The 26,211-nt window shown below is 29.9% G+C and overlaps 1 protein-coding gene across 1 annotated transcript; it reads right to left on the bottom strand.

Moving 5' to 3' along the window:
* Positions 1-374: 374 nt before the first annotated feature.
* On the bottom strand, positions 375-26,197 carry LOC132928833 (uncharacterized). The gene is made up of 32 exons (XM_060993739.1): positions 25,897-26,197; positions 25,602-25,754; positions 24,981-25,347; positions 24,766-24,907; positions 24,023-24,193; positions 23,787-23,945; positions 23,171-23,392; positions 22,895-23,098; positions 22,510-22,594; positions 22,223-22,361; positions 21,991-22,128; positions 19,645-19,843; positions 19,338-19,569; positions 18,901-19,013; positions 18,693-18,836; positions 17,213-17,323; positions 15,110-15,290; positions 14,263-14,418; positions 13,602-13,792; positions 13,188-13,357; positions 12,950-13,091; positions 12,470-12,637; positions 11,165-11,317; positions 10,852-11,073; positions 9,696-9,899; positions 8,651-8,874; positions 6,369-6,506; positions 4,890-5,027; positions 3,132-3,330; positions 2,656-2,887; positions 1,305-1,646; positions 375-784 (listed from the first exon to the last, which is right to left on the bottom strand). The coding sequence occupies exons 1-31, from the start codon at positions 25,985-25,987 to the stop codon at positions 1,513-1,515; spliced, it is 5,322 nt and encodes a 1,773-aa protein (XP_060849722.1). The 5' UTR covers positions 25,988-26,197; the 3' UTR covers positions 375-784; positions 1,305-1,512.
* Between the last annotated feature and the right edge of the window lie 14 nt (positions 26,198-26,211).

Here is a 26,211-nt window from a genome sequence, read left to right as displayed (position 1 = left end):
AAAAAGTGCTATTAACAAATAAAAATCAATTCAGTTTCATTTTATTTTCTCATGTCATTCTATGTATTTATTTGCATCGAATGATAGATTGTTTGGTCCATAAAATTTCCATGTACCTATTGTACCTACATAATTGAAACAATTATATTATTATAGCTTGTTCTCACCGGAAGTGAGTAGTGAGCCTCGATTTTATAAAACGTATAAACACATTTCTTATCTCTTTTTTTAAAGTTTTTAAATATATTCTACACGCTTAAGATATTTTGACTTTTTGAATACCTATACCTGCTATATACATTATACAATATTAGAAGAAATATTATTAAATGGGATATTTCAAGTGGGTTTATTAAAAATTACAACTTGTATAATTAATAGTAAAATAATTCACATTTATTATTGAAACAAAAAATTTCGGACTCATTAAATACTGCCAAAATGTAATATTTTACTCACGAGAATTTAATATTTATTTACCGTGCCGTACTCTGATTTTGCTCGTCGATTTTCCCTATATCTATATGTAGGTTTATTAAACATTAATCGTTTTCCTATATATTGGATATCGTTCAACTGATACTGAAGTTTATATTTCGTTATCACTGGTGGGGGGAAATTAGTTTACCAACGAGTATATTTAATGTCGTTCGTAGTCATCTTTTCAGCTCGTGTCAGAGTTCGTATCGGCATTGACATGATGCCGCCGTCTTAGTGGCTTGACTCCTCCGTCACACTTCATCGCGAATTTCCATTCTAAAATCAATGCTTCTTTCGGTGTTATCTGAAACGAGAGCAAAAATATAAATTACACATTCATTTGGATTCGGTCAGGGCAGACGAGGTATCAATTTTAATCGTGCTGCAAGTATTTGGTAATCGGTCAAACAAACCGAAAAAACAAATTTAATATACCGTGAAACTTCCATACAACGAAGTCGAATAAGCAACAAAAAAATTCGTTTTATGGAAGAATTCGTTAAATAGAATTACGTATTCATTAATATTTAACAATGAAGGTCATAGTTAAAAATATTTCGTTACACAGAAAATTTCGTAAAAATGGAAGTTGGTTATATAGAAGTTTCACTGTAATATTTTAAAATAAGTTAAATGATTGATGAATTATGAACAACTACTATTTATCTATCGGGGTGGCATACGTAGAGCGAGATCCATATTTTTTTATGAGTAAAAGCCATTTTATAAAATAGGTACCCTAATACTTTAGTAGAAAAATTTAAAAAAATATAATTTATACAAAGATCGCCACATAGAGGTACCTAAATGTGGTCCTGTATTACCTCTTCTTCGATGGCCACTTTCCGAATGTTCCACAAAAACTCCAATATGGAAAACATAAACGCAATCAAACACCCGAGAACTAGTACCACAAAAACGCCACCGATTTTCGTAAAACCGAGTTCATCGCTTTCGTCTTCTTCCTTTAAGGGAACAAAAATAATAAACAATTTTAAATAAAGACGATACAACATGATTTGTCAATATTTATCATTCGCTATAGACACTCGCCTCGCATTTATTTCCTCCTTGAACTTTCCACCATTTGTCTTTTAGCTCTCGCATGAATCCGGACTCTTGTAACCTCAACACTGATTCGCTAATTAGAGTACGGTATGGCGAATCTTGAAAGAAAAATAACCGATTATTTATGTTATAGGTGATAGGTGAATAATATATTACATAATATTATATCTAATAGCCAATAAGTACCATACAAATATACAATATATAGGTATACATCATACTATTGTTTATTAAAACTAAATTAATTTAATTTCCGTATGTAGTATGTCTATATGTATTGAAATATATTTTATATCAATATTGAATATTGTTTAATTCACAGCTTTGGTAATATCGACCCTTTTGCAACTATTTACAAATTTACAATCTTATTACTATTATTAGGTAAGTTTATTATTATTTTATATTTTATCTTGCATATTATCACACTAATGTAATAAGTGTTCAGGTTAATATGCGCTATGCGGTGGTTTTTAAATGTAATATTGGCTGAACGTACAAATATATACATATTACTATATTAGAAATTTAATACAATATTAATGGCTTCCGTGTGGGAAACATTCAAAAATCTGAATATTTTAAAATATGAACTATTAGACATTAACTTCCTACTTCCATCGAGATATCGAGTAGGTATATTCACTGGTCCATAATAGGTGTATAATATTAGGTTTATGTGTTAATAAAAGGTCTTAAAAGACTAATATATGTATTATAGGTACGCGTATAGTGAAGTTGCTAAAAATTAAAAGTGAGTAAAATTGTATGCCTACGATATACTATCGCGCCTAAGTGTATAGCGAATGGCGATAGCTATATTATGTGTGAATGTGGGCGGCTATCAAAGTATCAACGGTGTAGAAGAGCTGCTATTATAATAATTCTGGTTATAGCTATAGACGTATTAATTACAAACATCAAATTGTAAGTGAAAGATAAAGAGATATAACTATAATATGTAGAAAGTGATATTTTATTGAAGTAGGTAGCGCTATGATGATTGCTAGTGATGACTGCTGACGATGTAAATTGTAAATGTCTAAATAGGTACACACTGGCTACCAGTAGCCTATAATATTATTTTAAAGGCAATATACTACTCACTCATCGGCATTGCTATGCCGTACCCCTTGGAGTCGAGCGTGTTGCCGATCTCCATCAGGTTGCAGTTGCGTTCTGTCTGATACTCGATGCTCGATGATTCCATGAGAAACGCATACCGGCCTTTGCCTTTGAGTACTCGGTCTACGCCCTCCTGATTGCTCTTCGTGAACACGGTCGGGTTAGACGCTTCCATCACGCTCCACATTCTCTGGTACAAACTCAAGTTCGATTTCTGCACAATATATCGAACTTCATTATTTATACTGCTGATTTATTATTGTGTATACCTAGGTATATTATTATTATCGTTCCAGACGTGATAATCATATACCTCATATTTAAGATACTATATATATATATTATTATATATAGTTGTCGTCAGTTGTACAACAATAATAATAATATTATAATTATAACATATAACAACGGATTTATGTGACGTATGTATAAGCACATTATAGGGCACTGCGGCAGACCTGAAAAAAACCGGCCGTTGATCCTTCCTCGTAACAGCCGTACTGGATGTTCGAGTCTTTCGACAAGTCATCGACGTTCTTGATCGGCGTGTCCAAACGTCCGCTGGTAATAGACGCTGTCAAGTTGGCGGTGTATGACGAGGTCATGATCAGCGCGAAAAACCACCACATCCCCGCCACTAAACGCGTGGATACTGCCCTATATATGTACACAGCACAGTGGTTATGAAACATTTCATGATATTATATTGTATCTACTGTACTGCAGTATAGGTAATTAGAGTACGGTATACTATAATTATTAGGTATTTATTAGTTTACAATAATCCGATAATATATCACCGTATATAATATAAACTAAAATGTTATAATTGCTGCAGAGAAACAGCGACATTACACTGACATAAAACATTAAAGTACCTTAAGTTCTTAATATAGGTATATGAATAGTATAATGAGAAAACGGTGTGTCACGGTAAATCACGTATCGGTATAATTCACAACATTTAGTCAGCAGTAAATATTATAATTAACTTTTGTTCACTCTGATGTACCTATATAGGCGGTACCTGCAGTTTTATAAAGATTTAATAAAATAAAAATCGTTATATTAAAAAATATTATAGTAAATTGTGTGATAAAAAAATAAATTATCATTATTATTAAAGACTTCTAATATAATGCTAGTAGGCCTTTCGTTATAAGACTTTCGGAATTTTATAAACTTATTATTAAGATGGAATTCCACGCGGACTGTGCAGGTTAAAATGTTAAATGTTAAAAGACGATAGTTTGAGTAGTTTGACACGCTTTTGCGTCACAAATTATTATTGTAAGTCACAATAATATATAAAGCAATCATACAAGTACCTATTGAATAACAATTAATCATCTATATAAAATAGTAATAATCAAATACCGAAGACTATAATAGACATCAATTTATTATAAATAAAAATGAAATGATGTTCGTTGGTAAGCGCATAATTTGAAAACGTATGTACCGATTGAGCTCATTTCTTTTTAAATGTTTGTAATAGTCCGAGTTAGGTTTATTAGAAAAATTGGAAAAGTTGCCCGAAAAATTTAAAAATCCGAGAAAAACTGAAAGTGCACTTTTCGATGGAAAATTTTAATTTAAAAGTTTATTCAAGTTATTCAAGTTCATTTATATGAACCCGCAACCCATATCCGTTTAACCGGGTCAGCTATAAAATATAAAAATGTCATGGGATTATCATACTAACCACACGATATCTCCGGAAACATAAAGGATTTTTAAACTTTGTTAATTTTTAAGGATAAATACTTACTGATAATCATAATAAAATGTAAAATGGCATATTATTATGTTGTAAAAATAGTAATTTAAAGACACATTATAATTTATACAGGTACATGCATTATGAACAGGTTGTGCACGCCGTCATCAAAAGCGTTTCGTTCGTGGAAGTTTTTTTATCATTTCGTTGTAAATTATTATTGTATATTTGTATCATATATTATAATTTATAATATATAATATTCTACGCAGTACATATACAATAAACTAATAAAGAATATATAATATAAATACAGTAAACTCTTGTCATGTCGAATCTCAAAGGGAACAGAAAAATTTCGAGATATCCAGTCTCACTGCAATGGCAGTTTCAATCGAATTTTAATTTAATTCGACACAATAAGAATCTACTAACGATGTGTAAATATATTATATATATATAAACACAGTGACAAGTTCGCGTGTTGTTGCCTTACTGAGGTGATATATCGGAACCCTGTTGCAACATGGTGCCGCAACTGAACCATATCAAATTAGCCACATTAAGCCTAGTCTCAAGCTCGTTGTTACCGTCTTTCCACGGCTGTGGATCGTGCCATTCGTTGGGTGTGATTCTGCAAACAATCAACGGGGATAGATAACATTCAAACGGTTGTGCCACTGGTTTTCGTTTGCGAGCACACGCTGCTGTTGCAGCCTCAGCGTCGTATCATACAGACCATAGTCGCCGTGATATTAGGTATAATATTATATGTAAGTATTACATATTATTATTATTATTATAGGGTTAGGGTAGTGGGTACGCGTTGTTGTACAATATATATTATACCTACTATTATGTATCATATACCTATGTGGCTATATGTACATTGTCATGCGTATAGAATATAGATTCTAAACGGATAATAACTACGAATTTAAAAAGCGTATTAATGTATAGCTCGGTCTTCAGTCAGTGGCATATTTTTATAATAAGTGGTGGGTAGGTAACATGAATTGTATAGCAGATAGAATAATAATAATGTGTAAGATATACCTGTATCTAATTTTGTTATGTTATTATTGTATGTATAATATTATGTTACTACGTTGATATAATATATTTTGAAAGATTTTTAAAATAACAAATATATTTTTTTTAAATATTATCTGATAGTGATATATGTATAATATTATATTATACAATGTACAGTATTCAACGATAAAGGTACGCATAATTTGCATTTTCACACCCAATTTCATTCGAGTATTTTTTTAATGTATAAAAGGTATAATATTACACTTATTTAAAAGAAAATTTAAATTAAACAAAACAATTGTATGCATAGCAAAACAATATTTTAAATTATACCCCAAACCCCACCATCCCCTTTTAAGTTCAGATTTAAATTAATTTTTTTTTAAAACAACTTTGCTTACAAGTTTTTTTCTATCTTAGAAATATTGACAAGAGTATTTGCGTGTGATAATGGCATTATATTATATATTCTGCTATTATTAATGATAATCTAATAAATACGCCACTGATAGCAGCGAGAAAAACTCGTAGCGCACTCAAATCATAATAGTACACACACAAACTGGCAAGCAATGCGAACAGCACAATTATTTATAAATATAGTTCATACACCAGAAACTATATATATTAATTAGGTGATTAGAAAGTCAATAACCTAATTCATGATGTAGTGGAAAATTGTATGCAATATTACCTTTATGGCTATAAGAGTTTGTGAGTATTATTTAACCATGATTTACCATTATATAAAAATCGTTTCAAATGTTTTTGATTTTTTTAAAAACAATTTAAAAATGGGTTACTATGACTTTCTAATTAATTAACACATTACATATATAAATGTATATAATTAATAATTATGTATTTTTAGTGGCATAGTGCAGTATATATCACGCGTGCAGCCATCGGCAAATATAGGTTTACGCAATACGCTCACTTGGGTAGGACTTCGCATCCGGCACACAGTACGGAACCGATCGAAAACCACAGGCAGTTGAGCAACGTCATTGAATTTTCCATCGTGTTGTCTCCGGGCTTGACCGGGTGCGGGAGTTCCCATTCGAACGGTGTCATTCTGAAAACAGTTCCACAACGGTCTGGGCCAACTGCAGTAGGTACCTACCTATACGCGCCTAATATATACCGATATACCTAAAGGCTAAAATATATAGTAGTTCACGGTGTTTCCGGTGATCATAATAATACATAATATGTATTAATATATACATTCGCCGAGGCCTCGCATATTATAATATATTATTATTGTTTATTGTTATAGACGTAATATGTTATATGCATATACTATATAATATATAAATATAACATCACGGCCGATTTGTAAATATGTTTAGATGTAATAATATATTTACACGGGATGTTAGTCGTCTACAGAAAATACTATTGTGTTCGACGATGTTATGGAAAAAAACTCAACTCAACCCGCCTAAATCGATGACTATTAAGCGAAATAATAACAATATTTATTTAATATTATATTCATAGGCGAAAATTGTGTGGGAGAATACAGGATTTTATTACCCCCCCACCGAACGGTTTTGAATGTTTTGATAGCTTATTAGGAGCAGAAACTACGAGCTGCAGGATCCGTTTGGACTAAGTTAATGATAATGAATAATATAATCCATCTAATTAAATTTTGAATCAATTGGGAAGGACCCGTTTAATCTTTTAGACCAAATTATATTTCTCGATATTTCCAACTTACGAACAAGAGAATTGTAATATTTCAAACAAAAATGTGCAATAGTTTACATCTTATTGGTCAGGCGGTTGGATATGTAAACCATTTTTGATTGGGCAGTGTGAACAGTTATGAATTTATGATACTGAATCAATAAATTTAATATAAATCAGATTAACTGGATATATCTGGACTAATGCAGACAATGCAGTATAGATTTGCAAGATGTTTTGTAGATGATAAGCATTTTGTTGTTACACCATTTACTGCAGGCTTACAGTCTATACGACAGCGTTAATCAGTTAAGTGACTTATGTCGGTGTTTTAATAGTTATTATTAGGGCTGGGATTTCGATGCACTTTTCATTTTTTACCAGAGGTTGCTGTAAGATTCTCGCCTGAGTCATCTGGTCACAAATCCGTAACGTGTACTTTTGAATGAGAATAAGAAAATTTATTTTGCAATTTTTGATTTTATCGTTCTTTTTTTTTTTATTTTTTAGGGCATTATAGGGTTTTTAGGGCATTATTGGAGTTTTTAGGTCCAAAACTCCAGAATTCAAACTTGAAATTTCATTTTAAGATTTTTCATGCTAACACAAGTTTTATATAAATTTATATACATTTTGTTGTAGAACAAACAATAAAGTAAGTACAAAATAGTTAAAAAAAAAAATATAAGGAAATACCTAATTTTTTTTCAGATTAAAAGAAATCCAAGTTGAAGTTTAGCATAATATGGAAAAATTATTTTAATTACTTTTATTTCAATGTTTTAATTTAATCAAATATTATTTAAAATTTATATTAAATTCATAAAAATAAAAACAATTTACTTGCATTTTTTTATAATTTTTAGGGCGTTAAATCATTTTTTTAAGGTCATTTTTATAGGGTTTTATAGGGTATTACAATTTACATTCCCAGCCCTAGTTGTTATATTATATAGGTAAGTTATAATAATTGGTGTTAATAACAAATTAATATATATACTTACTGATCGTTCTTTTAATATTTTAATTATTTAAAAAATTAAAAATCTTACATTTGAGGTTGTACTATATATAGGCACATTAAACATATACATTTAGAGCAGTTTGCCTATAAAAAGGTTACCTAATGCAAATATTTTATGTTTTACTATTCGTGGTGAAGTTGTTCTTAGGCTTTATTGCAGTCGAGGATTGAACGTACGATTTCCTCTCCTCCCCGTGGAAGAAATATTAAACAATTTTCGCCTATGAATATACCATTGGGTATTATTTTTTAATCCGGCATATAATTATTACATTACATTATATTATATACATGATACCTACATCATATATATATATATATATGTATATATAAGGATATATATATATATTGATGGTTTGCACTGTGTCGCGATACACGCCAGTGGCGGATGGGTTACACGATGGCGGACTATGACCGTTATGACGCGTTAAGGCCAACGGCGTGGTTTCTGTCTGCAAACTGTTTAAATAAATACGATTCTTTTTTTGTTCTTCGCTTACCTGGCCAACATAAACAAGAACAAGGAAACGCCTAGGTACGCGGTCGCTGTGTACATCCAGACACTGAATGACAGTGGGTTCAGGAACCAGAACAGTTGAGGTTTCTTTTTCTCCGGTTTCGCATACAGTATGCTTATGCCCAGCGTCATGAATGGTGTTGTGAAGTCCACTGCGTTCCTTCGGTCGAAAGTGATTGTAAGGTCACATATCGCTAAATCAGCTCGCTACAGAGTCCCACACAACCAACGAAAACGGTGAAAAATCAAATAGCCATTCACGCGTACCGCAATATATAATAAGTAGGTATAGGAAGCAGTAACGTATTTACAACTTGCTTATTTATTTTTATTTTTGGGGGAGGGGGTTGAAAAAATTATTATATTACCTATATATTTATATGTATAAAATATAGTCAAATTATAAAATTAATGAAATTTTCTGTACTTATTTGCTGAATCATCAATTCTTGGGATGGTGAAAACCCTTAGCCCCCCCATAAATACACCACTGATAGGAAGTATACCTATTCATCTCGTAGGGCCTCATGCATGGTATATGTACGTATTTAGATGAACGGGATAAAAATAAACCCTCAAATAAGAAGTATTTAGATTGTCATTATATAGAACGGCTTTTGTGTTTAAAAAATTTTTTACGGTTGATTTGATGCTATAAATAGGGCTCTAGTATATTATATTAAATTAAAAAAAAACACGTACTATAATATGAATATTTTTAAAAATTATCAGTTAAAATATTTTTTCCTTTTTTTAAAAATAACGATTTATCGAGATAATGATCGAATGCCTAGCTTACTTTTAAAACATCATCCTATACATATGTTTTGCAATTTTTTTTATGGAGATTTATACAAATTCGGTGGTAATTATTGTTGAATGGACCAAAGTATAACTAGGCATAGTTAGTGTTATACCTATTATAATATATTGACTTTATTTTATTCACGTAATCGGGTAATCGCATATTATTGCAGTGTTGTTAGACATGTTACATATTATGTTTATATATAGCTTATATAGCTCACCATGGACTGCAACTCTCCAATCATACCACTCCACTTGCCGGTCTTTTGCATGGTTCCGTAATCTTGGTTTGTGGTAAATTTGAATTTAAATCCATTGTATTTGGCCATTTCTTCGACCAAGTCATATGCGAAACCTTCGAAACACTCTTCGTCTTTATCCATTCCTTTTTCCGTGGCATTGCATCTCATCAAATATGGTTGAACCTGTTTTTATTTAATAATTTTTTTTTTGGTTATGCATTTTTGACCATTATGTTACTATCATAGTGGCGTGGTGAACTTGAAATTGTTCAAAAGTAGTACGTCTAATATTCCACCAAGGTTATTTGCTATCTTATTTTTAATAATAACGTCATAGTAAATAATATAATACTAGTTAATACTAAATTATAAGCTACAGTCGCCCTCTGATCACCCCTTAAAAAAATTGGTCACCTGCTTATCCATTTCGCCATTGCCATTAATGTGTACGGACTACGGAGTGCGATCCGTTTAACGTAAGATATTAATTATTTCAGAAAATACTAATGTTTTTAAAAATCTTCATTTACATAATTTTAAGTAATTACAAAATATTTTTAGAAAAAAATTATATTCTTTACTATAATTTATTGTTATCATTTTTTAATTCTTATTTTTTTTGTGATAAAATACATTTTTAATATTTTTTGGAGTTCTTCAATTTATACTTATATTTGAACGAGTAGTTTATGATATAAGTACCTATTTAAGTTTTGATTTAGCAGAGTGTAGTGGAATACTGCAATGATATACCATAAAATGTCGATTCATTGACCATTATTTCGCTTATCTAAGATTTAAATATTAATAAGTCAAGTTATAAATTATAACTATAATAAACCATTTTTCTGAGATATTTACTTGTGAAAAATATTCTAAATAATATTTGGCTTAGGAATATGAAATTAAAAATGTCCATTGTCATTTAAAAGAGTAAAAAATGTAATTTTTTTTTCCAAAAATGTCCCATATTGCTTAAAATTATGTGAAAGAAATATTTTAAAAAACGTTAGTGTTTCTTAAGTGACAAGTGTCCCGCGTTAAGTAGATTCCCCGTAGCTAACATATAGTGCACACGGCACACGCTACAGCGGGTTCATCTAGATGTATAGCTAGATTACAATAATATACTCACTAATTTACCGACGACAATAAACGTTTTGTTCGTAATCGACTGGACGAATTCTAAGTTCATTTCCGACGCCGATCGTGTTAGCGTCATCCCCTCCACCGGATCCCAAGATCCCAAACGATGTTTCTTACTCTCTTTTACTCGTACCACATCTATTTTGAAGTAATTTCTGTAACCTGTCTCGGCATCAAATCTCATTTTTCCGGTCAATCCGTTCAACTCCATCTGAAGATCGATCGCCATAATAAAATGTTATAGTATACAGCAATAACGTCCGGGAGAAATATTTCAATAAAACGATACAATCTTGTCTTACCACTCGCATATAATTGATTAGACTGTATCCGTGCACCCACGGTTTTATGTCGTTGCAAACGATTCTCGATGGTCCCATAGTTTGCGTGGACACTAAACCATGGAGCGACGTTGCAAAAAAGTTTACCGCGTCGTACATCAACGCGGTTTTTGTCTGTACAAAACAAATTTTAAAAATATTGATGTATTATTACAAATATTAGTGCAGAGGAATGTCTAGGTCCCTATCTTTATGATATAATTATGTTTATTTGAGTAAGAAAATTAAATCCTTGTATTTTCAATGTCTATTACGACTCTTGGGTACCTACCGGTTATTATGATTTTTAGACGGATGCCAAAATTATAGTCATAATATTGTTATTATAATTCCATTCGTATATTTTTCATTCTAAGTGGAGTGGATAGACATTGGTTTTTTTATAGTATAGTGCGCAGACCTGTGCTTTTCTAATTAAATTAGCTTAAAAAGATTGTGTACGCATGTAGTAGTTTCATGTGGATATAGGAAATCAAAATAACGGTATTTATTTAATTTTTTAAAAACTTTTAAAAATATCGAAAATTTACTGTAAGAGTGTAAGCATAGGTACGGTAGATTTCTATAATAAAGTCTTAAAGGTGTTGTGTAATCTAAAGGCTAATCCATTTATTAGGTTTTTTCTAAATCACGTAAAAAAAGCCCTACGTTACTTTGTTACACAATGTAACATATATACAAGGCTAATAACCATAGAAGTTGAAGCATCTTTTTTCTTTCAAAAAAAAAAAAAGGATACGGCGTCAAGAATGTTTTTAAATTGTATTAAAATAGTTTAACAAAACTATTTTGGCCAGTGTATTTAAGTAATATACTAATATCTATATTCAAACACTTTCTATAAATATTTGAAATACATTTTTAATTATAGGAAATTTTATAATTTATTTTTTTTAAGTTGATATTACATTTCAGTAAAATATTATTTGCTCGATATGTTGTTTAGTCGTCATCTTTGCCTACAATATAACTGATAATTCTATATACTATGGAATTAAGTTTTTTTATTTCAAAATTATAGATAACATATTAACAAGATTAATTTTTCATTACTAAAAAATAAATAAATTAATTATCAGAAAATAAAAATTCAAGTATTTAATACAAATAATCGGTAGGTAATTGTTAAAAATGTGATTTATTTGATAATAAAAATATTTGAATTTTCAAACTTACAAAGTTACAAATAGTACTTTACAACACTATCGATAGGTACCTTGGTACCTATAGTACCTAATTAGTACATAATTATACACATATGCTTACTTTTATCGTATCTGGCGATAAAACACTGATTCGTCCGCTTTTTTGTTCATTGAACACAATTTCTTCGACGGCGTTTCTAACGTGCTGACTTTCTGGATCGATTAATCGGATCAACGTTATATTAGCCATCGATTTATGGAACACGTCGAAACTTAACGTGTGCGCATCCTGAAACGATACAAAATATATATCAGGGGTAGCCAAACCGCGGCTCGCATCTTATCGTAAAATTTTTACAAAAACATTTTTTTAATATGAATTTATATATATATATATTTATATTTATATTTATGTATGACTTTTTTTTTTACATTTTGGATCTTCCATATTTATTAATATATTTGGTGGCTCGCGAGTCTCTTCTCGCTGGCCACTCCTGTTATATATACTATTATAATCCCACTATGTGCCACAACAGTGATAAATAATATAGGTAATATTATATGTGATATTTTTTTGTAATACATCAATTTTGCTTACTAAATTTGTGATGACGTAGCTCTGGTAATCTCCCATAAAGTGAACTTCCTCCGCTTGTCCTAGTATACGCATGATGTGTTCGACATCATAGTCTAATATAATGTGTTTTTCGCCGGACAACTTTAATTCCTTGAACAACGGCCTGAAATGTATTATAAATATTGTTATAATTTGTAAATAAATCATTGGTGTATTATTCAGAAATAGTTTGACCATCATGTCTGTTTATAAGGATTACCGAAAATCGTCCGTTGGTGGAATTTGAATGATTTTAATAGATTTTCCCGGAGCCTTTTGCCCGTAATCGAAATGCATTAATAGAGCTTTGAGTCTAATCAAACTTTCTGGACTTTGATAGATGGCAGTGAAAGACTCCCAATCCATATCCAATATTATATCTCTTATAGCCTGTATACATTTTGAATCGTTAGTACCGCGCGTTGGTTTTATATTAATATTAAATCCCAAAAGAGAGAGTGCAATCAATTCATATTTTTAAACGTATATAAAAAGCCTGTAGACAATACAATACTGTTATTTTCCTTCTACGGGTTAAAAGAAGGATTCAAAGAAAGTAGAATCTAGTTATTAACGGCGTTGATGCTTTAGAGGGTTGATGACCAACACTGATTGTATCATAATATATACTTGCCTGCGCTAAAAGAGATGGATCAGGATAAATATTGACGGAGTAAGGATCGGGAGGTCGGTGAAATTTTTTCCAATGTGTTTCAATGAATGGTATTTGTGAACGGGTGCTAATAGATCTAACCACATTTTCAACATCTTCGTCATCTGTTCCATCAATAAACGCTGCAATTCCAAGCTTCAACGTGTCGCATACTTTTATAGGTAGTTACCACAAAAATCCGCGTGTGTATTCATAGAGTGTATAATCAAAAAACAAACAGAAAAAAAATCAAAATTTAATTTGTGTAACATTTTGACTGCGTTTAGTTATTAATTATTAAAATTATGTATTTGTATGTATCAGTTTTAATAAGTTTTTCTTAAATTGAAATTATTTTATATAAGTATATATATATATATATATAGGTACTTTTTTAGAAAATGTTATTGTATTCTTCCAATAAAGTACCTATTTAAATAAATGTACGTGATTAAATTATATAATATAACTATTAATCATCTAAAAGAGCTAACCTATACTTCTAATATATTATACCGATATTTAATGTATTTATTATGGTAGAATAATTGAATAATAGTATACATAATATATTTGTAAATTATACATTTAAAAAGAGCTAAAAGAGTTGTAATTTTATTTATTTATTTATCTATTTCCTCACCAACTCGTGTCACGTTATACATGTCGTTTACGACGTATTCAGACCTTTGGACGATTCTGTTTTTAGGTAACACCGTGTCCATAATATTAACAATTTTGGCGCTCACGTTATACGCCAATTGATTGACGGAATCATCGTTCTCGTTGAAAAATGCAACTGTAAAAAAACAAAATGGTTTATCTATAATATTATAATATATTATTATTTATGGATATAGGTACTTCAATTTTTGAGGTTAAACACAATATTTTGAAACAAAAATGTGTCGATCAATAAATAAATAATAATATACGTATCGGTATCAACTATCAACATAATTTATTATCGGCGTAATCCATTTGGTCAAAGGTTTAAAGATCGATAAAATATGATCGAAATGTTTTGTGGTTGAAGTAAAATTGACAAACATACCATATTACAAATGATAATAGTAAAATCCAAAACTAACGTTTAAAAGAAGTGCAATACTCATATGATTCAGGATATGATTTATTGGAGTGATTGAGAATATAGCTTAATTTATTTTTTATTACAAAATAATAGCTTAATTATTTTATTTTAAACATTTATCTTAAAATTTTTTTTCATACTTTTAAATATTTTTTGACCATAATATACTTTGATGATATGACATTTCGATCATTAGACTTTCAGCCACTAGATTTTTGACCAGATTATTCCCACCCATTTATTATGCTGGTTGGGTTGTTAGGAAATATTTGGGGGACAACGCCCCTCCAAGTCCCCCAATTAACGCCAATGTATGTAGTATTTACCTATATAATAACTATAATAACAATAACTTAGATAAAAAGAATAATATAATATTATGCAGACAAAGACCAACCGATTTTTACGACCTTGTTACCAGCCAATGGCTTGATGTCGTCTTCGGAAGCCGCCACGAGCAATAGCACCGCGATCGACGTACATAGCGTGACGACGATCGCATACATATTTCTACCATATGGTTCAGAACTCGGAAGCACACTGCACACTGAACAAAAATGAAATATATTTATTTCCTCCTACACTCCAGTGAAGGAGCCAGGGACACACGAGACGATAATTTTAGACGATAGTCGCCACCGCCACCGCATACACACGCTCATCAGCTATTTCCTCCTATTCATTAGACACAAGTTTTTGACGATTTTCGGGCATCGAGCCAACCGTCATGCGCACAGTTGTCACGCTTAAGTCTAAAACGGTAGTTTATGAATACTCAGTGGATGCGAGTTATGTATTTATTTATTTAATATATCAGCCGAATTTTAAATTTACGCTAGATGGAATAATTGTTGAGTAAAGTTTAAAAAAATAGTCAAATAGGTTACTGTTCAGCTGCATTCTTACAGTTGTTGATATATGGGTACAGCTCGTTATTAAGTATGTCACTGCAATAGATGTGTTAAATTTTAATTCATTGATTCATTGCATACGAAGAACGATTCTAAGCAAAGACGGTCTCTCGTCAGCCTATATTACTATACGACCATATTTTATCAGATGTTTATTAATCTATATAAATAGTTTATAACATTTAAACATATTTAAAAATTGTATTATGTGTATAATGCTTGTATAATAATTTAGTGAGAATTTAAAGTATCTACAGTTATTTGTTTTTGATTTACACCAAAATAACTGTATCGATCTTATCGAGTACAGTGGTTTTTCGGAAAAACGTTTGTTTCCTCAAATTGCTTTTCTCGGTTATTTAAAAAAAAATATGGGAAAATTCTTTACTTTATTTCTCCTAGTTCCCATTTCAACGCACCAATTTATTTTACAAGAAACTACCTCCAAAACTGAAAGTTGAAACATTTTTCTTGCCCTAAAGGCGATGGTAGACAAAAAAAAGTTCACCTCCTTAAGAAATTAATACCCTCATTGTTTTACTCAGAATCTAAACCTCATTATTTTGAATATTCAATTAGGTATATTTAAATATATACTTTAGACACGCTCATAAACAATATTTATAGGATTACACTAATTTTGTTTATGGTATTCTTCAAAACTTAAGTGGAACCTTTTCTTATATTTTGCAACATTATATTACATTTTAGTTATAATTATTAATTTTTAAATACAAAATATTTTGTAATTTTTTTTAAATGTATTATTAACGGATTTTAAAGTTATTTTAACATATTTGTGTTATATTATTAAATAAAACTATTATGAAAGTTCTTTAAATGATTCATAATAATTATTAGATGAAGAATAAACTTGACTGTCTTCTTTAACTGACAAATCACAAGCTTATCAACCCTCATATGTGGTAGGGATTTTGAATCTTTGTTTATATGATTTTTTTTAAGTTTACCAAATTAATGTTGAAAATATGAGCAAATAAATAAATTAAGTTTCCTATTTTGGAACAATGTAAAATCCATTTAATTAACATGAATTAACGTTTAAAATTATATCATTGTCATATTTGTTTTGGAAACTTACTTTAACTATTTACCACAAAATATATATGATTGTAAAATAAAATAAGCAATAAATATAGTAATTTTTATAGTTGATCATAATTGATCAACGTCGTATGAATCAACACTAATCATTTACTTTTTTTCGAAGTTAAAAGAAAAATACAATAGGAATATGAAAATATAGAACTAGACTATCGAGTATAATTATAATTTAACAATTGGTTAATAAATCGTAAAAGCATTAACTGAATGTATAGTCATTAGTCAATAAAAAATAGTTTAAAGATTCACATGCAACAATAAATTTGTATATCTTGTTTTCACGTAAAAAGTATAGTTTTTTTTCTTAATTTAAAAAAAATCCTTTACCACTTATAAAATAAACAATAAATAACGTGTTTTGTATTATTATTATCCAATGTAACTACTTTCTACAGTATTATAACATTGACATGTAATAAATGCACACACTCACACACCCACACACATATATACAAATAAATTTAGCCTTCTGAAGACGGTTCGTCTGAATATGTAGTGTGTCTAACTGGTTTAGTCGAATAGTGACATTTAAGTACAAATTTGAGCTCCAACTTGAATGCGTCCCACGGCGATAACTGCAAAAGATTATTATAATAGTCAATATAGTACTTATAGTATAATGTATATGTATATCCTTTAATACTGTAATTGAAGGTGAGGAAAGAGTATCTGAGGGCGCCCGCAATGGAGTGTCAGGGGAATAGCCCCCCGTTATTTTAGTTAATATTAAATATTATTTGTTTTATTACCTACTTGGCACTTGCATTGCTTAAGAGGACGTCTCACCCGTATGTGTTGTCTCCGTATTACACACGTACGACATAGTAAATTTTCGTTCAACCAGTTTCAATAGTGCACTATGTGCTTTTAGTTTTAATATTAGAGTGAATTGACCTATTATCAAACTTTTAGGTAAGAACATTATCTGTGTTATCTCGTTGGCTTTTTAAAATATTTTAAATTTTTAAGTAAATTATGAGCATTTTCAAAAATTAATAATTCCATATTCATAACTCACCTATAAATACCAATTTGGATATTTAACAATTTAATAACTGCTACCGAATTTTATCTATGAAGTGCTTCAATAAACATCCAAATATTCGTATGTTGTGTTCTTATTAAGCTTTTAAATTTGTTATTGAAACCTTCACTTGTATTATTTGTTCTACTTGTGTTTTTTTTTTTGTAGCATTATGTATATTCCATAAATAAGGAGGAAATATTAAAGTTTTTTAATATGGGGGGAAAATGTTCTACTATGTCGAAATTAGTTGGAAAGAAATTGTCCGGGGAGAAAATGTCCGCCATTCAAGTATGATATAATATTTTATTTGGCTATCCTCATCTTTAAAGAAAAAAATATGTTATTTGTGGCTATGGAAAGAATATAAAATACTAATATAATAGAAATTGCATTTAAATAGAAATGTAACTGGAAAACATGTTGTGAATTCTGAGTGAGATGAGCAATTTTTTTTCCGTTATATAGGACGGTTAAACTTTTGCTTCTCCTCCTATATACGAAACTGAAATGGCGCCACTAAGTTAATACAAGCATACAAAATATGTTTATGGATTTATTGGAAATATAATATTTACAAGAATACTTAAAAATTAGGTATATGATTAATGCACACAATCGATATCTATAAAAGTGTATATTATATTAAAATGATAATTCTTGATCTCAAAAATTATAAATAATCTATCTAAAAACCTAACAATCACTTTATCGTGAAATTAAAAAAAAAATGTTTAAATAATTTCAATTTTAAATGATAGATAAAAGAAATATTGATCATTCGGTTTTGTATACGCTTTATAATAAATAAAAAATAAAAATTATTGTTATTTATTAGTTCTATTATGTTATATGATAGAAATGGAGTTAGTGTATAAAAAGTTTAACTATTATACGAAATAATGTATAGGTAATATTACTTTTTCAGCGACTGCCACTTTTCGAATGTTCCATAAGAATTCTAATAGGGAGAATATTAATCCCAACATACATCCCAAAATAAGGATAACAAACATCCCTCCCACTTCGTTTACATCTAACTCTGCTGAATCTTTTTTAGGTACCTAAAACATGAACAATTTAAATACAATTTTTCAACATTATTAATTAATCTATAAAAAGTATTACTGGACACATTTTTTCTTCAGATACCGACCACCATTTGTCTTTTAGTTCCATTAGCTTTCCAGATTCGGATAGTTTTAATAACGCCATACTGACTGCTGTTCTGTGTGGAGCATCTAAAAATATATATATTATATAACCGTAGATAAGTTGCATCTTAAAATAAAAAAAATTATATCTACTGTAATTAATTATTTAAATTATTAAATTAAAACTTAAATAAACTATTACATATTTTAATGTGTTTCTCTACAATTATAAACGATAAATATATTTATGGTGCGATAATCATACTTAATTATTAACATTTATGTAAGTAATTAATTTTATTGAATTAAAAATTAAAGAAATATATATTTGGTACCTATAATGTGGTTGTAATTATATACATTATTTTTTTAAGTGTAACGCAGATTAATACACATTGGACAATTACTTACTAAAAGGCATTGCTATTCCATATGCTTTGTTATCCAACCAGGATCCTACTTCTGTCAGATCACAATTTCTCTGGACTTCATACTCAATTGTACTAGATTCCATGAAAAACGCATATGCTTCCCTTTCTTTTTTTACTCGGTCTACACCTTGTTTGTTGTCAAACATCATCACTGTGTCACCATATGTTTCCATCACACTAAACATTTTTTGATAAAGGTTCACGTCAGAGTTCTAAATCAAAAACATTTATACAAAATTTAAAAAAATGAATAATAAATGGTAAGTAAATAACAAATTTGATATAACCTCAAAAAAACTAGCAGTAGATTGCCCTCTAACGCATCCATATTTGATGGCCGACTGTTTGTCTAGATCCTCAACTCTTTTGATTGCAGACTCTTTTCTACTCGATGTTAAGAACGCGGTCCAATTAGCTGTGTATGATTGAGTTACGATTAATGCAAAAAACCACCACATCGACGCACACACTCTTGTTGAAAAAGCTCTAGAACATTTTTTTACAATCATTTAAGTCACATTTGTAAGACAGAATAAACATTATGCATTATACTCAGTGGTGTATTTAGAATTTTGGATTTTGTCTTTGAGGGTGATATAGGTTGGCTACAACTAATAATTTCCCCATGGAAGGAGGAGAGTTTTGTACTTATACCATAGCAATTACTAATGTTTTTCAAAACTGTTGAGGGTAGATATAATCAGTAAATAAATTAATAAACACATATATATCTAAATAAAACAGTTTTCTTAAAACTAAAAAAAAAATAGTGATAAATACGTAAAATAAATACAAAAGTTGTTATGTAGAGCGTTAGTAGTACAGTAAATTCTCGTAACAACGAATACCAATACAACAAAAAATCCCGTTATAACGAAAGTCATAGAAGTTCCATGCCAAAAAGCAGGGCTTATAAAGAGCACACTCGAATCTTTGTTACAACGAAATTTCCGTTACAACGAAAAAAAATTCTGTCCTCTGGTGTTCGTTGTAACGAAATTTTACTGTATAAACTATAAAGTATTCATGATCTGCTATGTATAAGTTAACAATTATTAAACCACTAAACCAATTGATTTTTAAATTTAAACAAAATCGTAATACAATTTTGCAGATAATTGAAGTTTTGAATATTCGAACATTAATATAATCATGACAACCGTCTGAGTAGTGTACTAGTGCAAGTGTGCAACTTTATAGAGAGTAGTGAGTTGTGCTGGAATACCATAGATATTAGATATTATTATCTAGATTTATATAGATCTATAGATTTTATTATCTATGCGGAATACAAATAAAGTAATGCAATAATAAGTGATAAGAATAACTCATATTTTAGTATTTTGTTTGAATTTTGTTGTATTGTTTGAATTATTTAGAAACGTCGAACGAAAATATATATTTGTATAAATATTATTATAAAAGATATATTACAAAATGTATTGTAAGTTACAGGTTATAACATATGTACACATTAATACATACCCTCGCTCTGCAATGAGTTTTGAATTTTGGTATTTTATATCAAAGTAGCAATAAACGGGTCACTGAATATTCAAATATTGCATAATGCTTATAATTTAATACGGATTCACGAACAATTACCTTAAAATAGCAACTAAACGCTTATTATTAGAAGCATGCAGGTTATAACGGGGTGGGTTATTAACAATAATGACGATTGGCGATATTTTACGATACGAAACGTTTTAAATCATATTTAACAGTAAGTAGGGCATTAGTTATAATATTTTTATTCGGATGCTTAGTACATCAATATTCAATATTATAATAAAATATAGCATTTTCGATAATTGCATTTTGTATTTATGCATTATTATCTCATATCTTCACAAATTACAAATATTATACCTATACCAGTCAAAAAAAAATACCAAGGGTGACCTATCCATCTATCTCCTAAACCCTCCTCCGTAAATACGTCACAGGTGTTATTATTCATCGGCACAAAAATAGGTGAAATATTATTATATTTAAAAATGAAGTGTAGCTAAATTGCCTATTAAGAACGCCGCGTGATCGAAATTTTAGTATTGGAATTAATATGTATAATAATAATGTATTATGACAATGATATGGAAATTAAATTGGATTCAATTATACTGTCACGCTGGAATGAAAAAAGGAAAAAGTCATATGAATTTTTATTAAATTATGTAAGAAAAAATTATAAACATTTATTAATGGTGCAGTTTAACTGATTAGTTGGATTTTTTTTATGGGGGGGGGTATGGTGGAATGGTGGTATAATCGAGAAATGTTTTTCCAAGAACATTGTGTTTTTACTAACATGCATTTTAATATCATAGTACATCTTAATTATTATTTATTATTTATAGGATGGTAAAGTAAAGTAGGTAACTATAGTATTACGTATATTATTTGATGTGAGAGAGTTGACCGAGAATCTATCCCTTCTGTGTGCCACTGATGTGTGTATATAACTATATGGGTAATAATTAGAATATTATCTATATAATAAATAATAATATATGCAAACACAACTTATTATAACATCTTAAAAATGTATTTAAATGATTAACATCACCGACATTTTATGTCTAATGTGCGTATATATTATAATATAATTTGGATATTTACATATTATTTACCTCGGCAATACTTCACTCCCTTGGCATAATATAGAGCCCAAAGAAAACCATAAGCAATTAATCAATGATAACGAGTTCTCGAGTTCTTCGGGCTCCGTGGCACACGGATGAGGATTTTGCCACTCATTAGGAGTAATCCTAAAAAAAATAATAATAATAAATTGTATACATACTATACATGTATTTTAAAACAAAGAGTTTTTTTTAATAATATTTGAATACATATACTAACCTAGCTAATATATACAGAATAATTGATAGACCCAAATATGCAGTTGCAGTATATATCCATACATGAAACGACAATGGTTGGGTGAAAGAGAATAAATTAGTTTCTGGTTCTTTCGGTTTACTGAACAAAATGCTGATTCCTATTATTTCAAGTTTATTATATTATTCAATAATTAATCTTTATTGGTCGCAACTCATAATTCGCAAATTAAAATGGATGGTAAAGTTGAAATGTTTAAAATCATTTAGAACCTAAGTGAGCATACATAGCATTATATAAAGATTTACCTAAATTCATAAAAGGAGTTGTAAAATCAACTGCAGTCCTCCTGTCATGTGTGATAGTCAGATCACAAATAGCTAAGTCGGCTCTCTATAAAAAATAATAAAAAAATTAGAATATTTTTTTAAATAAATTATTTCTAAAATTAATAATATTATTTGTTGAAAAATTCATCAAAAAAATTAGAATAAAATTAAAACACGATTTAAAAATAATTACCAAAAAGTTAGCTCTAATATTTGATATAAATACATATTATATTAAAAATACTATTTATTATAAAAGTATCCAATATGAATAAAAATATTTACATTTATAATTTATAAACATTTACATAGGTACTGAACATGTGAGAATATTACTGAATACATATAATACTATAATAGTTACCAGTTCATGAACTTCTCCGATAAGTCCATCCCATTTTCCAGTCTTCTTGTCTTTTTTGCCGTTACCATCGTTCCGCAATTTAAATTCGTATGTAATGTTGATTTCTTCCGAAATCATACGTATCAAATCTACTACGTATCCCTCGTACTTGTCGTTGCCAATACGATCTTTATGATCTGTTTTCAACATCATGTACGGCTCGGTCTATATATAAATATAACGTAAACAATTAAATATTTTAGCCCTATATATAATTGCTGATGTACCGTAACTAACAATTTTTGAAGCAACAATGAAAGTCTTGTTCATGTTTGCGTTCACTAAATCGTCCAGCATCTGATTTCTAGTTCTCGTGTACGACATTTCGTTTTGCGGATCCCAGACGCCGATCTTTTTGAATCCCGTATTTGTCAACTCAACCATTTCCAATGTGAAATAACTTCTATACCCAGAATTTTGGTTGAATCGTAATTTGCCCGTGAGACCGTCGACTTCTACCTAAAACACCGAATTGTTTTCAATTATCGCAATGACTTTACTTTGCGATATGTATTAGGTAACGAATCCAATCTCGTATCGTTTGTCAATTATGTTTTTTTTATTCATCTAAATTGCAACATTAGCTTTAATTAATATTATCATATATTGAAATATTTTAATATTGTAACTTATAGGCGACTAGATCAAAGGGACTGAACTGTATACTGCAACGAACCTCATAGGGTCCATTTTTCTACAAGAAACCACCATTAAAGTTATTTATTTAAGTATTTTTACTGCTTCATAATAAATGTAAAACAAATGCATTCATTGTTTGTTCAGAATTCGAAATTATTTTTCCCTGTTGAAATAGCGTATCAGAGACGCGATTATTGTGATATCAGTGACTTACGACTTTCATAAAGTTGATAAGACTAAATCCACTGGACCATCCCGTACTCGTTCTATTTGCACAACTGTTAGGTTCGGCTTTGATAACTTTTGTGCCTCCAATACCACGCAATGCTTTAGCGTACACATTGACCGCATCAAACATCAATAACGCGTTAACCTGATTGTGTTTAGAAGTATAATTTGAGATAAAAAAATGCTGTTCTCATTTGTTTAACAATAATATATAGATATTACTGTAATAGTATCTGCTCGAAATACTTCCATATCCAAATTCATTCTCTGCTGAACGAATTCAAGATCGGCCATTATATTAGTCACTGTTGGACTTGACGGATTTATTAATTTCACTGCAGTGATATTGGTACGTTTAAACTGTAAGTGACCATAATTTATGGTGTGTGCATCCTTACAAACATTATACAAATAACGTATCATAATTCATAAATATAAAATACATATTTAAAATATTTAAAATCTTAAAAGAAATATTTACATTTATTAAAAAAGTAAAAAGGTAAAAAAAATTACTTAACCTCCAAAATGTAGTTAAATGTATTTTGAATATATAAGATTATAAAACATAACCAATTAGTATATGAAACATGAACTAATATTATGTACTGCGTAGCATAGTGAAATAAATATAAAACTAGGTATATATTATGTAATCAAAATAAACCTAAAATTGCTAAATGTGTATAATTTAAAACGCGTATTTGAAAATAATTTTAAGTTATTAGTAATTTACCGTTCAGTTTCCATAATAATTAATATTAACTATAAAAACAGTTTAATCAACTTATTAATATACATCACAAACTACTATAAATTGTTGAAGGAAATGAAAAATTAATAATTATTATTTTCAAATTACAGTCTTAGTACTTAATTTTGTAGTTGAGAGGTTTAAAATTAAATAATGGTTAATAAATAATAAGCATTTAAATGCTACAAAATTAATGTTTTTTTCAACTAACCAGAGAAGTAATAATAAAACTGTGGTAATCGTCCATTAGGCCTACATCTTCAGCTTGCTCCAATACAGTTAATATTATATCTGTATCACAATCTAGGACAATATGACTCTCCAGAGATTTTTTGACCTCTTTCAGCATAGGTCTGAAAAATTGTTTTGTTGTGCAATTAATTTTAACTTCAAATGATGCATAAATGCATTTTTCTTATTGCCTACCGGAAATCGTTATTTTCGGGTAACTTAATAATAGTAATGGCCGATAATTCGGTGTCTGATAATTTGGTCAATCCAGAATAATCTTGGATTAAGTGCTGCAGTCTTAAAAGTCCTTCGTCTCGTTGGTACAACAATGTAAAGGAAGTCCAATCCATGTCACGGACGATAGCTGTATACCCGCGACTGAGGGTCATCGGATCCGGATAGACGTTCATGTAGTAGTTTGGTTGTTGTCTTGGGTTCATTTTCCAGTGGGTTTCGATGTGGGGGATTTCCATCGAATCACATATCGATTGGACTATAGCCGATGACTCGTAGCCTGTGGGACCGAAAATAGCTCCAACGCCGGACTCGAATGATTCGCATACTGTATGGTGATGATAATCGGATAATGTGACGCATAACGGATGTGAAAACATAAAAAAATCGATACTTATATATCTACAAAGGTAAAGATACCTGTAAGCTAAAGTAAATCGATAAAATTCTGAATAGATTATGTTTTTTTTTTCGGACGTCGATAGTTCACTTAATCCAACATATCTTATAATCTACATGCAAGTTTCTACCTAATACATGTCATATTATATTTTAATTTTTGCGATGGGGATAGCCACTTACCTTTTTTACTAGTTTGATAACCATCGTTGATGTCGACAATTTCTACTCGGCCTTCGAGTTTGACTTCTGAAAGTGTCGGGTCCAAGTTTACTTTATGTATGGCCAGTTCAAAGGCCATTTGTTCTATTGAATTTTCGGAAGGAAACAGACCCACTGCAGTACACAATAATAGCAATGACACGAACACGAAAAAAATTGTATTTAGTTGGTAATAGGTAGGCAATAGCTAGTATGAGCGCTTAATAAAAAATGTATCAATTAAAATGTTATTACAAGTACTCAATCGATGACTTACCGATGGTAATGCGTTCCATGTCCTCCGCAGCCGCAGTACAGACCGCGAAACCGGACAACAAAAACAGGACTACTATAGTTGCGGATTGCATGTCGCGCGCGGAATTAATACACGGTTATAATAGCTGCTCACACAAGTAGGCACATTATACGGGATTATTAATTCCGTACATTATATTATATATTTTCACGAGACACTAGCTAAACCGCTGAAAACTTATATTTAGATTGCGCACGCAAATTGTAATGGGCTGGCAGCCAGTGTCTATCCCGATTTGAAACAACAGCAATGACCTATCTACGATTATTGAAGAGG

The sequence above is a fragment of the Rhopalosiphum padi genome, chromosome 4 (genome assembly GCF_020882245.1).
Source record: "Rhopalosiphum padi isolate XX-2018 chromosome 4, ASM2088224v1, whole genome shotgun sequence".
In the NCBI taxonomy this organism is placed as follows: Eukaryota; Metazoa; Arthropoda; class Insecta; order Hemiptera; family Aphididae; genus Rhopalosiphum; species Rhopalosiphum padi.
This window is presented reverse-complemented; position numbering and strand designations above follow the sequence as displayed.

Bases quoted from the DNA above. Each gene is read 5' to 3' on its own strand.
- LOC132928833 (XM_060993739.1), bottom strand. From the start codon at position 25,987: ATGCAATCCGCAACTATAGTAGTCCTGTTTTTGTTGTCCGGTTTCGCG. The intron at 11,318-12,469 runs GTAAGCATATGT...TGTTTTGTACAG, and splicing joins TATCGCCAGATACGATAAAA to ACAAAAACCGCGTTGATGTA. The intron at 6,507-8,650 runs GTAAGCGAAGAA...AACTGTTTTCAG, and splicing joins TTCTTGTTTATGTTGGCCAG to AATGACACCGTTCGAATGGG.